The following is a 16,910-nucleotide window of genomic DNA, read 5'->3' as shown; positions in this document are numbered from 1 at the left end:
GTCATTCTCTCAGCCGATTAAGGGCAATGACACAGTCATCGTGGACAAAAGCACATGCAGTAACAAAATTCAGGACCTACTTAATGATGGTAGTTATACAAAACTAAAAGAGATCCCACCAACAGCCTCGTTACGAAAACCAACAATATCATCACCGATTCGACAACTTTAATCGAACCAACCAAGCGGTTTTCCTTAAAACCCTCTGCTGCTAGACCACCCAGATTGTATGGCTTACCAAAATCCATCAAGAGGGTACACCCCTTCGTCCGATCGTCTCCACCATTGACTCACCCACCTACAAACTGGCCCGATTTCTGTCTGAGACCTTACAACCATTTTTAACTCAGCTCACTTGGTTTCGTTAATTAAGGACATCTCACTATCTCCAGGTGATTTGCTCGTTAATTTCGATGTAGTCTCTTTGTTTACCAAAGTTCCTGTGCCTGACACCATTGCAATCATTGAAGACTTGGTCTAACAATAAGTGAATGCTGATGTACCGGCCCTGGTTAGACACTGCCTCACCAACACTTACTTGGAACTTTCTACAAACAAGTTGAAGATACCCCAATGGGTTCTCCCTTATCTCCAGTTGTAGTCAATGTTTTCATGGAAAATTTTGAGACAGATGCCATCCAGGCATCCACTCTACGTCTATCCTTGTGGAAAAGATACGTAGATGACACGTTCGTCATCTGGCCACATGGCTGACCAGCTCTGAACCAATTCCTCAATCACATCAATTCCATACACCCAGCCATCAAATTCACCATGGAGGTAGAAAAGGATGGCAAGCTACCATTTTTGGATGTTTTAATCGAAAGGAGACCAGATGACTCAATGGGACACTGTCTCCACAGGAAAGCCACCCATACAGATGCATTTCTAAAACCTGATTCCCACCACCATCCTTCCCAGAAGAATTCCCTCATCAAAACTCTACACCATAGAGCTCGATGCATTTTCGACTGTCACCACCTAGCCAGTGAACTGGAACATGTACACCAAGCTCTCAAGATGAATGGATATTCAAACTACACAATCCGTAAAGCTATCACCCCAACCGTTGGGAAAGAACCATCTGAGGACCGAATCAAAACCATCACCTTGTCATACATAGCAGGGGTCACCCAACATATTTCCAAAATCATGAGCAAACACAAGATCCAGGTTCGATTTAACACAATACATAAAATTCGTGATCTGATGTCATCTGTGAAGGATGTGATCCCTGACATGCAATACCCCGGCGTCTACAAAATAAGCTGTGTCTGCAGCAGCAGTTACATTGGGGAAACTAAGCGACATGTCTTGGACCGTGTTCGTGAACATAAGGCAGATCTAATACACGGTAGGACCAATACCTCGGCGGTGGCTGATCATTGTTTTAACGCGTGGGCTCACACGAAATTGATTTCTCTAAGACGAAGGTACTTTGCAAACCCACTGGCAATCAACAAAGATTCGTTCATGAAGCCATCCACATTTACTGACACAGACACAGCTTCAATCGAGAAGATGGATATAAACTGAGCAATCATTGGAAGGACGTTATCAACCAGTTTAAGTCATAACTGGCTGTGATGTTCCCATGCTATGTTAAATTTCCCACACTAACACAGCCACCTCACTCGCCGAGCTTGACGTTGCTGCTCTGCGATCTCCCATCAACATGCTAATCTCTCACATTAACATAGCCACCTCCGCGCCCTCGTGAAGGCCGCTCTCTGATCTCCCATCAACATGCTAATCTCTCACATTTACATAGCCACCTCCGCGCCCACGTGAAGGCCGCTCTCCGATCTTACATTCACATTCTAATCTCTCACATTTACATAGCCACCTCCACGCCCTCGTGAAGGCTGCTCTCTGATCTTACATTCACATGCTAATTTATCACATTTAGATCGCTAGCCCCGCCCACTTCGTTTATGACCCTTGGGCTCCACCCACTTTAAACCTTTAAAACAGTCTGCCTCAGCGGCTTTCACCACCTCTTTTTTCAACGGTTTTATTTTTCCTCCTGATGACTATCGCTTGTGTTTGATCGAAATGTCGTAGTTTTTTTTTGTTATTTTCTTTGAACCTATCGACGTGACTTTCCTGAAAGACCCAAAGAATATGAAGACGAAGGTCTTATTTACTAGTACGGAACGGCATTAAGGTTTGATTTGCTCTCACTGATTGATATATATAGGTAAGATATTTACTAATACGTATAGGTATAAAGGTTTGATTTGCTCTCACTGATTGGTATATAGGGTTATATTTACTAATACGCATAGGTACAAAGGTTTGATTTGCTCTCACTGATTGGTAGGCCTCGGCAAGGTAAGGTAAATTACCTTTATTACCGGGTAAAAGGGTAAAGGTAAAGGGTAAAGGTTTCGACATGCCAAGGGTTATGGTAAAGAGTAGGGTAAAGGTAGCTCAGAAGAATTACCCGGTAGGGTAAGGGTAGGGCGAATAATTACCCGGTAAATACAGTACCTTGTTTACCGCTAAAAGTTCCGTGGCGCAGTGACGCAGTCCGTGGCCTCCATTTTAAAGTGATGGCGGAGCACATGGAGACGGTCCACGTTCTTGAGGTCGAGGTACTAGAGGACGAGGATGCCAGCAACGGCTTTTTTGGGGTTGCTGCGAACAGCAATCGAAAGAGGCAGCGGTATGCGTTCCCGTGGGAGCACACACACGATTGGATGGAGGGTGATCCGCATGCACAGCACGCACTGCCGCAAGTGGTTTTCCACCCACACGAACACGTCGGGGTGGAAAGCCCACCTCAAGAAACACAATGTGCTCACCCCAGGCAGCGAGGTCGGGTCGTCGGCGTCGGCGAGCCGCCTAATACAGCAAACGCTGAGCCGGCCAGCAATCCCGGATCGCCTCCTGGTAAAGTTTGAGAACGCAGTGGTGGATTTTGTTATCCAAGGTGCAATCTCTTTGCGAACCGCCGGCAGCAACAAGTTCAAGACCTTGGTCAACACATTGACGCAGGGATACGAGGGCCCATCGACCCGCACCATCATTCGCAGGATTGTCGAGCATCACGCCATCATGCTGCCCATCGCCGGGGCGTTCTTCTCCAACCTGGACGTCGCCATCTCGCTCACCATCGACGGGTGGTCGAACCGCAACCTGAAGGGATTTTGGATGGTCACGGTGCACTGGATCGACAGCAAATCTGGTGCGTCAAAATCCATTCTGCTGACAATCCTCGATGTGCAGTCCGGAAGGGGTGTCAGCAAGCGCATTGGGGCCGCTCTGTTTGAGCACCTCCAAAGCCTCGGGCACAATATCTCGACCAAGCTGCTCGCTGTCACCAGCGACAATGGCTCCGATGCGAACAGTGCTGTCAAGACGTTGCTCGCCCTGGTCAACGTGGACGCCGGATATGAGCAGTTGCGGGCTTGCCACCATATTCGATGTGCGGATCATTCCGTCCAGATCGGTGTCGTCCAAGTTCTAAAACTGATCAAGTCAACAAATGCCGAACTGCGCAAGGCGCTCGTCAATATCAGGTGCAGCAAGGTCGTCCGTCAGTCGTACCGCCGTGAGGCTGAGATCGCCAAGCTCGCCAGCAAGGAGCCGACGCACCAGGACTCGCCGACCAGGTGGCATTCGACATTTGACATGGGCGACGACGCCATCAAGAAGTGTGTCCCATTGGACATCATCATGGCGCGCTTCCAGGATGTGATTGGTGTCGGTGCTTTATCTGAACTGCAGTGGGCAAACATCGAGGGCGTGACAGCATTCCTGCGAATGCCGCGCCAGGTCATGGCCTCGTTGTCGGCGGACCACAATTCGACATTGGATCTCGTGCCGGTGACGATGGAGCACCTCGTCCGTCATTGCGATCACGGTGAAGCCTCCCTTAGAGCGATCGATGAGCCCTTGACTGCGACAGGGATGAAGGCCGAACTGGTGCGGTACCGCCACCTACTGGTTCAGGAACCCGCCATTGTGGCATTTTACTTGAATCCACAGCTGCCGAAAACGACAGACCAAGACGAGCTTGCTACACTGAAGGCCACAATCCATTCTGTCCTGCAGCATCGCTACTCGGACGTGCTCACGATCTCGCCGACGGCAGTTGCTGCCCATATGGAGGAGCGGTCGCTGTTCAGCACCCTGTTCCCCAACGTCGGCAACTCCATAGACGACGGCGATGAAGTCGATCGTTTTCTGAGCATGGGCGTCACGACCGCCAGCGCCTTCATTGACGTAATGCAGTGGTGGTTTCTCCGCAAAGAGCTGCTCCCCGCCCACTACAAGATGGCCTGCGACTACTTGGGAGCGCCGGCTACGTCAACTCCCTGTGAACGTGCGAATAGCGGAGCCGGACGGGAGTTCACATGCGTTCACCAGTCGCTGTCAACGACGCTCTTCATAAAGTCCATGTGCTTGCACTCATGGATCACGGCCGGCTGCCTGAAGGTTACGTCTAACTGGGCTGGAGCGGCGCAGGATCTTATTGCCTGTCGTCCGTCCAAGGATGATGGCAATGACGAACTTGATCAGGTTGTTGATGAGATCGCCATCGACCAAGACGACTGGGACGAGGAGGTTATGGAGGACGGTGTCGTCGACAGCCTAAACGCCCGATTTGAGAGTATTCTATATGAATAAAGCGTCTTCTTGGTTCTTTAGGTAAAGTCACGTAGAATGGAAATAATAAAATATAACATTAAATAATTCTCACGACGTTTCGGCCACAACGCGAGCAGCCGTCCTCAGGTGAAGACCAGGTCTGTCGGGGAGACAGCGTCTGAATGAAACAGCACCATGCTTGGAGCGTATATTTAATCTGGGTTGGAAGGGGGGGAAAGGGGGCCTTGACAAAAGAATTTGCATATCAAGAGGAATTGAGCATATTTATGGGAAATGCAGGTATGTGATTAGTACTACTTATGCCCGTGCATTATGCAGGATTAGCAGCATCAAAGGGAGGGGATATGGGAAATGCAGGTATGTGATTAGTACTACTTATGCCCGTGCATTATGCAGGATTAGCAGCATCAAAGGGAGGGGATATGGGAAATGCAGGAATGTGATTAGTACTACTTATGCCCGTGCATTATGCAGGATTAGCAGCATCCAAATGAGGGGATAGGGGTAGCATTAATAAAGGGAAGGAGTGTTAATAGTATGTAGCTGCAGTAACTAAAACCACCACGTAAACAACTAAAGTATAAACTACATAGTATCATCAGTATACTAAATATACTCTACAATAAGCTGAGTTACTAACAGTAAGTAATACATTACAATTCTACATCGTAAAAAATATAATATGCTTCCATCTAAACTTTATTCTCTTACATCACACGAGTCTACACCGTACTATATACTGCCATAGACAAACCCACCATTACATTATATACTGTATTGCTATAAACCACACAAACTCCACTCAACATCCTGGCACCAGACAAACTCCACTCTACATCCTGGCACCAGACAAACTCCACTCTACATCCTGGCACCAGACAAACTCCACACTACATCCTGGCACCAGACAAACTCCACTCTACATCCTGGCACCAGACAAACTCCACTCTACATCCTGGCACCAGACAAACTCCACTCTACATCCTGGCACCAGACAAACTCCACTCTACATCCTGGCACCAGACAAACTCCACTCTACATCCTGGCACCAGACAAACTCCACTCTACATCCTGGCACCAGACAAACTCCACTCTACATCCTGGCACCAGACAAACTCCACTCTACATCCTGGCACCAGACAAACTCCACTCTACATCCTGGCACCAGACAAACTCCACTCTACATCCTGGCACCAGACAAACTCCACTCTACATCCTGGCACCAGACAAACTCCACTCTACATCCTGGCACCAGACAAACTCCACTCTACATCCTGGCACCAGACAAACTCCACTCTACATCCTGGCACCAGACAAACTCCACTCTACATCCTGGCACCAGACAAACTCCACTCTACATCCTGGCACCAGACAAACTCCACTCTACATCCTGGCACCAGACAAACTCCACTCTACATCCTGGCACCAGACAAACTCCACTCTACATCCTGGCACCAGACAAACTCCACTCTACATCCTGGCACCAGACAAACTCCACTCTACATCCTGGCACCAGACAAACTCCACTCTACATCCTGGCACCAGGCAAACTCCACTCTACATCCTGGCACCAGGCAAACTCCACTCTACATCCTGGCACCAGGCAAACTCCACTCTACATTAATTCTAGATTTGAAGCTTTCGTGACTGCAAGGAATCATATTCTTAGGTTTTTTCGGTAAAGTCACGTAGGTAAAACATCAAAATTAATGAAAATAAAATAAAAAGAAAAATCACGACGTTTCGGAGGCAACACAAGTCTCCGTCATCAGGTGGGACCGTCTACAAATTGAGTTGCATTTGTGGTGATTGCTACATTGGAGAAACGAAACGTCATGTTTCTGATCGTGTCCGCGAGCACAAGTCAGATCTGAAACACGGCAGAACTGATTCTTCTGCCGTTGCCGATCATTGCTACAACTCGGTGGGCTCTCATGAAATTGTCTTTTCCGAGACCAAGGTTCTCTGCAAACCTCGCGGCTACCATCAAAGGTTTGTACACGAAGCCATACAAATATACAAACACAGACATAATTTCAACCGTGATGATGTGTACAAACTTAGTAATCATTGGAAAGATGTTATCAACCACGCAAAAAAGACTTAATTACACTTTTTTGGACCATCTTATCTGACAGGCACTATTTTACTTTACTTTACCGAGTGTTAACATCCCCAGTTATTTCTTGGCAGTGCTCTCTTCATTGTTCAGCCAGCATTGGTATAAACATGGCCATTTTCGTTCTTTTGTCTATCATGTGTATCAGACCTCCCCTCCCCCCTCTCTGTCCATTGTGTTGGCGTGTGCAGCAGCAACCGCGTCCAAGCCGTCGTCCATTGTTTTGGCCCCGCCCCCCTCCCCCTCCCGATGCGTTGTGCTTAGCACTCCGTGCTGTCTTTGAGCCCCCCCTCCCTCCCGATACGTTCCATTCATTGGCTACCACATTCTGATGAGCCCCCCCCCTCTCCTCCCCCCTTCAACTTGCTTATAAGGGATTACTTCTTAAATCATTGCCTCACTTGATGCAGCTAATTCGGCTGTGACGGTCCCACCTGATGACGGAGACTTGTGTTGCCTCCGAAACGTCGTGATTTTTCTTTTTCTTTTATTTTATTTTCATTAATTTTGATGTTTTACCTACGTGACTCCACTCTACATCCTGGCACCAGGCAAACTCCACTCTACATCCTGGCACCAGGCAAACTCCACTCTACATCCTGGCACCAGGCAAACTCCACTCTACATCCCGGCACCAGGCAAACTCCACTCTACATCCTGGCACCAGGCAAACTCCACTCTACATCCGGGCACCAGGCAAACTCCACTCTACATCCTGGCACCAGGCAAACTCCACTCTACATCCTGGCACCAGACAAACTCCACTCTACATCCTGGCACCAGGCAAACTCCACTCTACATCCTGCACCAGACAAACTCCACTCAACATCCTGGCACCAGACAAACTCCACTCTACATCCTGCACCAGACAAACTCCACTCAACATCCTGGCACCAGACAAACTCCACTCTACATCCTGGCACCAGACAAACTCCACTCTACATCCTGGCACCAGACAAACTCCTCAAGATCCTTTTTGTTGCTGCTCTGCTCACGCACAAAGGATCTCCCTTGGAAAAGCCGGACAACTGAATAAACGGGATAATCCGTGGAACAGGCATGTCGCTCAACGAGCAAGAAACGTATTGCAAAAAACTCAAATACTCAGAAAAATCAATCAGACAAAAGAATGGCAATTACAACATAGTGTATCTTTTATTTAAATCACTATTACACTTGCGTATCACAAAATACAACAGGACAATGACGTCATTACAATCTGGGAAATGTGCAGTGAAATTAAGTTATATGCATCATGCCGAAACACAGTCTCTGGCCCTCAGCACATGTCGGCAGAGGCCACAGCCTCCAGACAGCACACTTTACACTTTTCTTGTAGCCCTCGCTGGTAGGTTGTGGTCTTATGAAAAACAAAAACACTTCCAGCGACGCAGGAAGTCAGGAGAGCAGGTTTACAAAGAGCGAGTTTACACCAGGCAGGGTAATGCTTTTCAACGCCGTTTGTAAATCAAAAATAAAATTTTAAATATAAAGGCTCTTTGGCAAGGGTGTGAGCCACCCCAAAAGAGCATCTGTCGGACTCCTTAAACCAAAAATTTAAAAATATATATAATTATAAATTCTAGTAACACTTGACAAGCCATACCAAACTGTACCACTAAACACGTAGGATATGACAATGTTACTTAAAAAAATGGTGATGAAATAACAGCAAACCTAAGTCTGTGCCAAGACTGGACCTCACTTGGTACTACCCAGTCAAACCTTTCCGTACAAAATGTATTGTAATGGCCAATAACAGTGAAGTGAAAACCCTTTAAAAAAATGTGTGGGTTATCAAAATAAACTTTTAAATGGCCATCCAAGAAATTCAGGTGGTTCAAATTCTACATTGGCTCATCGAGTTGGGGTTAAACTTAAGGGCAACTATATTTATTATCGGTCACAATTAGTGATGTGCTGGCCGGCTGTGCGATTATAGCCATGGCGAATTTTCTTAAGATCCACCGTTTTTTTTTAAGTGCTTAGGCTTGAGGGGGGAAAATGGACAGCTTTGAGCTCTTTAGGGACATGTGAAGGATACAGGTGCAACTCCCTGGCTTTAAGTGCACACTTTTCTGTAAAAGATAAAAACGACTTCCACAATATCCATTGGGTATTGAGTAAAGTACAAAAATGTTTAGATGTTTAAAAACACCTAAACTGTTATACGAACCTTTATCCTTCACATGTCAAGATTTTCCCCCCTCGGCCGAGGTGGTGGGACATAGCATCTGATTAACTCAGGTAATCTACAGTAACTTATATTTAATTACTATAGGGTTTGTTTTAAAGAGTAAAAAGGACACATTAAGAACAGCACATTTTTATTCTTAATATTACGTTGATTACCTCCTGCCTCGGATTGTGTGGGGCAGGTCGGGGGGGCGAGTCCTCAAACACCCCCTCTTCCACCTAATAATCCACTGTGCCCGTCACCTATTTCTCAATGTCAGAGAGACTTGGTTTGGACAAAGGCTCAGCTTAGCCGACCACTGGGGTCAGAGTACGGACCTCACGGGAAAATCTGTATGCCACCTCAGGTCAGCATTCTACCCTGGGATGAGATTCAAATCCATCCCTTCGATGTTCTGCATGAAACACAGAACCATGCGGTGAAACCACCATGACAACTTGTGCATCACGAACCAAACGTCAAATTGTTATTTTGGCTCCAATTATGTAGGATACAAAAGCACGAATGAATTCTGTATTTTTAAATGAAAATACAATTAAGGTCTAACAGTCACCGAAAACATGGTTTTGTAATACAGATGTAACTTTTAGCAAAAATGGGATTTCTACATCTGTTGTACATATTACTTTAAAATACAGTACCTCACTAATCGAGCAGTATAAAAATGATGAAACAAAAAACCCAAATATGTAGCACAGTCTGCATGCTTTTTATTAAAGTTACCTATGAATCCAAACTATACTCAAAGCACAAACCGAAAAAGTTGAATACATCGGTCATTAACGCTGCCTTACTATAAAACATAAGAGTATAAAGTACACTGAAGGCCGCTGCCCAAAAGTTAAGCATATCATCCCAGGAACCCATTAAATATCCCTTACGTATATTTATGTTGTAAGGCAGTGTTAACGATGAACGTGGGAAGTTGGGGTTTTTGATTTGTGATTGTACACCACTGCAAATGCAGTCCCTTAATATTCTATAATACTAAAGCAATAGCCTGACTTGGGCAACTTGAACAACGTCTGTACTCGAGATCGACACCTTTTCCACTGCAAAGACAAAGATCCCCCTTATAGCCTTAACAGACTGTTGGTGCAAGTGCTGTCAGCAAGCACCTTTGACCACTGCTCTGACCCATCCAACAAATCTTACAGTTCAACCACACGTGGATTTAAAATGCATCTGACCATACAACCCCCGTAAGGACAGGTCCAGATTGGCACGCGGTAATCATGTGTGACGTGCGCTGTACACTTTCAAGACTATGGAACAATACCCAAGCAGGAAAAGAGAAACCTAAAATTTACATTTTCATGGGCAAACCTGTCCAACATTTCTGTGTACAATGACAGTTCCACTGAATACTCGTTGTCTAGCAAGTAAAGCAAATCGGCTCAGCCAGATATAAATGCCTGAGTGAGGCCCTCCCCTAGATAAAACTAGGCCTAAAAAAATTAGCAACAGGGGCAAGGACCTCCCTCAAGTAGCCTCTAACTGACATGGAGCACCTGGCAAGGGCACTGAATTAAGTCCATTCCAAAGAAGAGACCCACCCGGCTTCAGCCAGGTTTCGGGCTACGTTTTAAAAAGCCAGAGCTACCTTTGAATGCAGGACGAGTCGCTGCTAAGGTTTGTGCCGGTGCTGTGACCCGACATTTCATGGTCATGCAGTAGATGCCATTGAGCCTACTCTGCCGGCTTGTCGGTGACGGCATCCTTGATGGGCTTGACACGGTATTTGTTGAGCGGCATGTGGTGAACGATCTCGAGCTGCCGTGTGGTGGTGCACGGCTTCATGTCCTCCAGGCCCTGGCCAAGCAGCCACGAGTTGGTGGCGTCATCCATCTCCGAGGTCACGTGCACCTTGCTCCACTCGTCCCACCAGCTGTGGAAGCGCCGGTGCAGGCGCCGCGAGACGCGCTGGTGCGACTGTGGACAGGAACAAACCGCGCGCGTGACGGTGAGCGAAATAGCTCCGTGGAGTGGCATCCCACACGCAAGTCCACAATGGCGATTGTTAGCCGTAATGAATTACAACAAGAGAGAAAGATACGCATCACTTTTAAATGACATAAAAAATATATATATATATGCTTATAATAATAATTGCAGCGAAGGCTTCACACAAAAAGAAAATCTAATAAGCTTGTTTAATAACCTACGGAATTTCTGGGACCGATTTACCTATCCAAATTCCATCAGTTTGTTGTGGACAACTGAAATGTTGCTGGGTTGGTTAGAGTTAAGTTAAACAGACCCATGAATCTTAAAATATTATTTTCCACAAATAGAAATGTATACAATTATCCTGCACTGTGCAAAATTGGCCCAGGTGATAGGACAACTATCACCTGTAACACCTGGCAAAACAGAATTTGTTTTGCAGCCCACAACCCTGATGAGTCACCTCCGTTAAAGGGGGTCCAAATGGTTTTCCTACTTATAGGGTTCATGAGCTTGTGCAGATATTTTGACAATTATCCCATCAAAAACACATTTTTTTTTCCAGATACATCCTAGTTTCCTTTCCCATAAAGTTAAGCACTCAATAAATAACCAAGTATTGCACTTTGGATAAATATAATTCTTTAAAAACATTGAACTCCAAAATAACCCAACTATACGAATAAAAACAACCCTCACCACATATACCATTAACACCTTCATATATAGTGTGCTTGCTCGAGCACCAGTGGCGAGATGTTAACTACCTCACCTGATATATGTATATACAGGATGTCGTGGGTTCGATCCAGACCATGATGCCTGTATATCTTTGGAGTTTGCATGTCTCCCCCTTTGGTTGCAAGGATTTTTCTCCAGGTCCTCCGGTTTTCCCCTCCACATTTAGAACCATGCATTTAGATTATTTGCCTCCTATTTATTCCACACAAGCCACTTCGTTGAGCTACCATATGTGGGCCAGGTTGCTTCTACAAGAACTATACAGATCAGTGGGCCTTACATGGTAAAATAAAAATAGTTTTAGTTTACCAGTTTCATTAGGGAGTGTGCCTGTGCACCACTGGCAATCTGTGCATCACACTTCCGTTAATCTGAACCCCGCGGGAAGTAGTCACGGAGGAAGAGCGGCAGTATGGCGAAGGGGCGGTTGTTACCTGCTGGGCACGCTGCAGGGCGGTGCGTCGGTAAAGGTAGTCCTCCGAATTGAACACGTAGACCATCTTGTACGAGTTGAGTTTGAAGTTGCACTCGATCTTGTTGAAGGTCTCCGGCTCCCCAGGTTTGGGGGTCGTGGCACCAGTGGTGCTGCCGGCGCCGCTTGATCCGCTCGCCGCCTCGCGGCTCTCCTTCTCCTGGCAGTCGAGCTCCCGCTGCCACTTGCGCACTCGACGCAGGTTCCTGCAGGGCAAGAGTTGCCAATTAAATTCGCCACTGCCACTTCATGCAGAACTTGTTGCCCCAAGCCACTAAGTAGTACTGTCGTGTATGGATGTTTTTGGTGAGGAGGGAAAAAAGAGTTTGGGCAAGGTTTCACTGTTATGTTAAAAAATGAGATACTGCAATGCAAGATTGTGTTTTAATTGAATGTTTGTTTTCTTGAGACAGCCCTTGCCTTACTTTCATACAATCAAGCTGCATCTTATGATGAATCAAATTAGTAAAACAAATTCTGGACTCAATAAATGTATATTCCCATTCCTCTTAAGTTCTACATAATTTATATAAAAAAATAAACCTTTTGCTTTACACAAGTACAACTAATTAATCTGATCCATAGGACGAGTTAAATTAGCTTATGGAAAACAATGCTTGGTTGACCAGACCAGCAAATGGAACAAAGCAATGTGGATTTTATGGCACTCTAGACGGCTTACCTGGGCAGGAAGACAGGCTTGCGAGCCAGGTGTTCCCTTAGCTCAGGCGATGAGAAGTCTGGGCTCACGTAGCGGTCCACGTAGTCCGACCAACGCTGCCCACGCCCACCACAAATAAAAACACGTTAATGCTACCGCTGCAATAATCTGCGTGCTATTCAACAATGATCCTTGTAGCAGCATAATAAAAATCTATTTATTAAAATCTGCTAGAAAAGGAGAGCCTACTGTAAAACTAATCGTACACATCTGCCAAATTTGATTGCTCACAAATAAATTGGTAAATTCTACATGACAAAATCACTCCCTGCCGGCAGGCCGGTGCTGCGACCATCTTGTGATGTGCAGGAACAGCTGGCACTGGGTGTCCCTTTAACTAGAATGATGCTGTGCAATGGAATGGTTGAAGGTGAGATGGAACTGGCATTTCCATTATATATATATCTTTTTGATATTTCACATTGCCATACAAAATGGCCCTTATAAAATCGGAATAACGGATACAATAATTGTCAACAAAAACTAATTGTGCCATCGTGGATTGAATATATCAGAATAAGAAAAATAGACTAAATGTTTTACTTCATCAGCTTACAGGCCCATTCTGGACCAGTGTTTCCAACTTTTTGTTTAAGAAAACTTGTTTAAAATACTTGACGATGCGATTCAGAAAAGCATCTGGCGGTATAGATTAACACTAGGCACAAATCGACAAGATGCAATGCCGTTGATTTACACGGAGGTGGTAGCCACAGCAACAGGATGAAAGGTGTCGTGACAACAAGAGCAGTGACTGTACCTCTACTTCAACGGGGCCGTCCGAGTGGTCCTCATCTGTGTCCAGCAGTTCCACCATGAGCTTCACACGACCCTCGCTCTGTATGAACATCACCTGCAGAGGGGAAAAAATGCCCCAAACCAATGTAAAATTGTGCTTTAGTCCAGCCGATGGGTCTTCAACAATAACACCTTTCCAGAAGCATTTAAAAGCAGGCAGACGTCTCATCACAAGACACCATTACAAAAATACATCTTATCGACAGTACTTTTTCTTATCACACGCCCTTGCAATTAATGTCATGACAAAACTAAATGTTTGACTATCAATGCTGGAAAAAAGCTAAGAGGTCAAAAAGGAGATCAATGGTTTCTGATTTCTAGGAATTGTGACCGAGTTGAAGCCATTCACTCACTACGCTTGAGAAGCCAGTTTCATTACACGTGGCTAAAACCCATATTCACTGGGCATTTCAGAGGTAGCTGCTCAACTCTTGAGACAGTATTTGTCCGCTTAACCATCTGACCAAACAATTACTTATTGTTAATACGCTGGCAACCGACAAGCAACTGGATGGTTTGTACGATCGGCGAGGAATTGGGGGTGGGTGGGCAGTGCCATACCTTGAAGCAGTTCTCATCGGACATGTGCTGTTCCACTTTTTTCTGGTAGGCGGCCTCATGAGACGAGCGGCTGCTTTGAGTGGCCAAGCTGCCGCCGGTAGCGGCCGGCGACTCGCCCAGGTACAGCTCCATGACCCGCACGCACACCTCGTCCGTCACGATGTGCTGCAGCTGTTGGCAAATGTGTGGTTAGAAATGAAGCAATGAAGACTGGGGGATGAGGGCATGATTAGCACTGATCATCGCAATGGCAGCAGCTAAACGTCACAATGCCTTGCTTTTGTGGAATTGTATGTGCTGAAATACAAGTGTATTCTACCGAACTATATGCTTTGGTACAGGAAATGCAATGATTTACAATTTTTTTTCCCTCTGTAGTGCAAGTACAATAAAGTGCCTGCGGGCTTAACATGCAAAAAACAAGTGCAATTTTCATAAATAGGAATAGGGGTTCTTGCACGCATGCTTTAACCAATGCACCCATGCGAGCAAGTGAACGCACCGTTAAAGCGACAACATTAACAGCACTTGCAATAAAGCGCATTGTACTGCATAAACCACTTGAATTATGCCACTTGCAATAGTAATGCAATGGGTGGCAAGGTGGCTGTGTGTGGCGAAGGTGGCAGCAGACCTGGCGGACAATGTTCTGGATGAGCTTGTCCATGGTGAAGCCGATGTAGGCGTGGATGGTGAACATCTCGCGCAGAGTATCCTCATAGTGGGATGACTCCATGTTGCCATCCAGCAAATTTTTCACCATGTCCAGGAAGGCCGGGTAATAGTCATCTACTTCCAGCTCACCTGCAGTCCACAGGGAAACGAGGTAAGCGGCAGTCAGATCCATTCTTCATCAACTAGCTCGTTTGCCTGTCCAAGGACAGGTGTATATTGCAGTAAATCTGAAATCGAAGATTGTTCAGCTCATGATTATTAATGAGGGGGGGTTGCCCCATGTGGAGTGACGTCACCCGCAAATGGTTATTGTGGAGGGGAGCAGCATGTGGAGTGACATCACGCGCGGGAGAAACACATACTTGGCTTATTATATTAGTAATAGCTACAGCCAGCCAATCACCACTCAATTTTCACCAACAAAGTAAGCCGGTAAGGCTGACCAGTCAACTAGTCGACCATGGTAAATCAACTACCGTAAAGTTACCAGGCAGCCTACAAAGTAAACCTCAATCAAATGTTAACCGCTATCGCCAATAAAGGCAAATCAGAGATGGTTACATTTATTATGTTTTTGCCTTATTTCTTAGCTTCAAAAGTCAAATAGCCTTGGTGAGAGCATAGCTTGTTTCTTAATGTATTTTCCATGACAAAGGAACCCTATCTGTTTCTCACCCTGTGCCCACCTGAACAGAGATCACAAGTTGTGCCAATGCAAGTAATAAAATGTTGGGGAGCCACTTTGGCGTGCCACTCCAAGAGCTGGCCGCCATGTATAATAACGCTGTACGAACACCAATCCCAACTACCCGCTTTTTCTCTCATACATGGTTATGGCACGCTGAGAAAAACTATGATCATGCCCAGCGGGCCACAAAAACGAAATTTATTGACTGCAGCAGTATTTTTTCAGAGCACTTGTATATTCTTGAGTAATCTCGTGTGTTAAGTCTGCCGGGGCGACACGCACTGGGCTGCTTGAGTCGCAGTTGGTAGGCAGGGCTTTCCTTCTTGTCCTTCTTGGCTGCGGGCTCCGATCCCATGCGCTCCTCCTCCATCTGCCGCTCCGCCTGGATGTAGATCCGCAGGAGCCGCGAGCACAGCAGCTGGTGCAGCCGCAGGAAGATGTACCAGTTGTTGTTGACGAACATCAGGTTGTACACATGCTCCAGCCCCTTCAGCTTATGCGCGTGCGTCGTGGCGAACAGCAGCTTGCTCTTGCCCGTCACGCTGCCCCCTCCGCTGCCCTCAGACTTATTGCCCTTCCCGGGACTGCTGCCATCTGCTGGCCCATTGGCCTTGCCCTCGGCCGAATCCGTGGAGGAGGCCACGGTCGGGGCAGCATCTTCGTCTCCCGCAGCCGACTCCTCCATGTCGCTGAGCTCACCGCGCGAGCCGAAGAACAGGTCTGGCACGAGGTGGTAGATTAGCTGCTTGATCTTGTGCTTGTCCTCGGTCTGGATACCAGTCTGCCGCTTGACGTGGTGGATGATGAGCGAGGCGGCGTCCTCCAGGATCTGCTTGTCCTCGTACTCGTACTCGAGGTGTGGGCCCGACGCCGGTGACACGTTTCCCTCCGCCGCCTGCTCCTGGTGCTGAGCAGCGCACGGCGCCAGGGTTGGGAAAAGCAGCACAGGAGGTTAGGCACAATTTTGGACAACCTTGGTCTATGCTGTGCATTTAAAACTACAAATTTATATGAAGCAAGTACTGTGCCTTACTATGTAAAAGAGGTACCCCACAGGCACGCATACTTTTAAATTAATAGAAATAAAATTCAGTTCAAGATACATGCTACCAATCATGCATTTAAAATGTATATTTAGTTTATGACAATCATCCTGCAGATGTTACCAGTAGCTTAATGGAATGAGACAGAACAAATATGACAACATACGAGACAAAAATACAAATATTAGTGTAAAAAAGACAAAGAAACGGAATTGGTGAATTGCATCATGGCACCGAATAGTAACATTGAATTGCATAGAGTAGGTTGGCGAAACATTATATGCACATTGACAAGACATTTAACCTCAATCTCCACCACCACCATCCA

The 16,910-nt window shown here is 46.3% G+C and overlaps 1 protein-coding gene across 5 annotated transcripts in view; it reads right to left on the bottom strand.

The window, feature by feature from the left end:
• Positions 1-7,866: 7,866 nt before the first annotated feature.
• The window catches only part of SIN3A (SIN3 transcription regulator family member A), a 29,556-nt gene continuing 20,512 nt past the window's right edge, over positions 7,867-16,910 (bottom strand). For 4 of the 5 annotated variants that reach the window (XM_078612637.1, XM_078612638.1, XM_078612635.1 and 1 more), the window contains 7 exons: positions 15,822-16,446; positions 14,811-14,980; positions 14,177-14,347; positions 13,575-13,667; positions 12,776-12,870; positions 12,056-12,299; positions 7,867-10,865 (listed from right to left, as the gene is read on the bottom strand). In XM_078612637.1, coding sequence (XP_078468763.1) covers positions 10,623-10,865; positions 12,056-12,299; positions 12,776-12,870; positions 13,575-13,667; positions 14,177-14,347; positions 14,811-14,980; positions 15,822-16,446 — 1,641 coding nt within the window. In that variant the 3' untranslated portion in view covers positions 7,867-10,622. The remainder of the gene's footprint in view (positions 10,866-12,055; positions 12,300-12,775; positions 12,871-13,574; positions 13,668-14,176; positions 14,348-14,810; positions 14,981-15,821; positions 16,447-16,910) is intronic. The other variant, XM_078612639.1, reaches the window with a different exon arrangement.

The sequence above is a fragment of the Lampetra planeri genome, chromosome 39, assembly GCF_965212315.1.
Source record: "Lampetra planeri chromosome 39, kcLamPlan1.2.h2, whole genome shotgun sequence".
NCBI classification, from domain to species: domain Eukaryota; kingdom Metazoa; phylum Chordata; class Hyperoartia; order Petromyzontiformes; family Petromyzontidae; genus Lampetra; species Lampetra planeri.
This window is presented reverse-complemented; position numbering and strand designations above follow the sequence as displayed.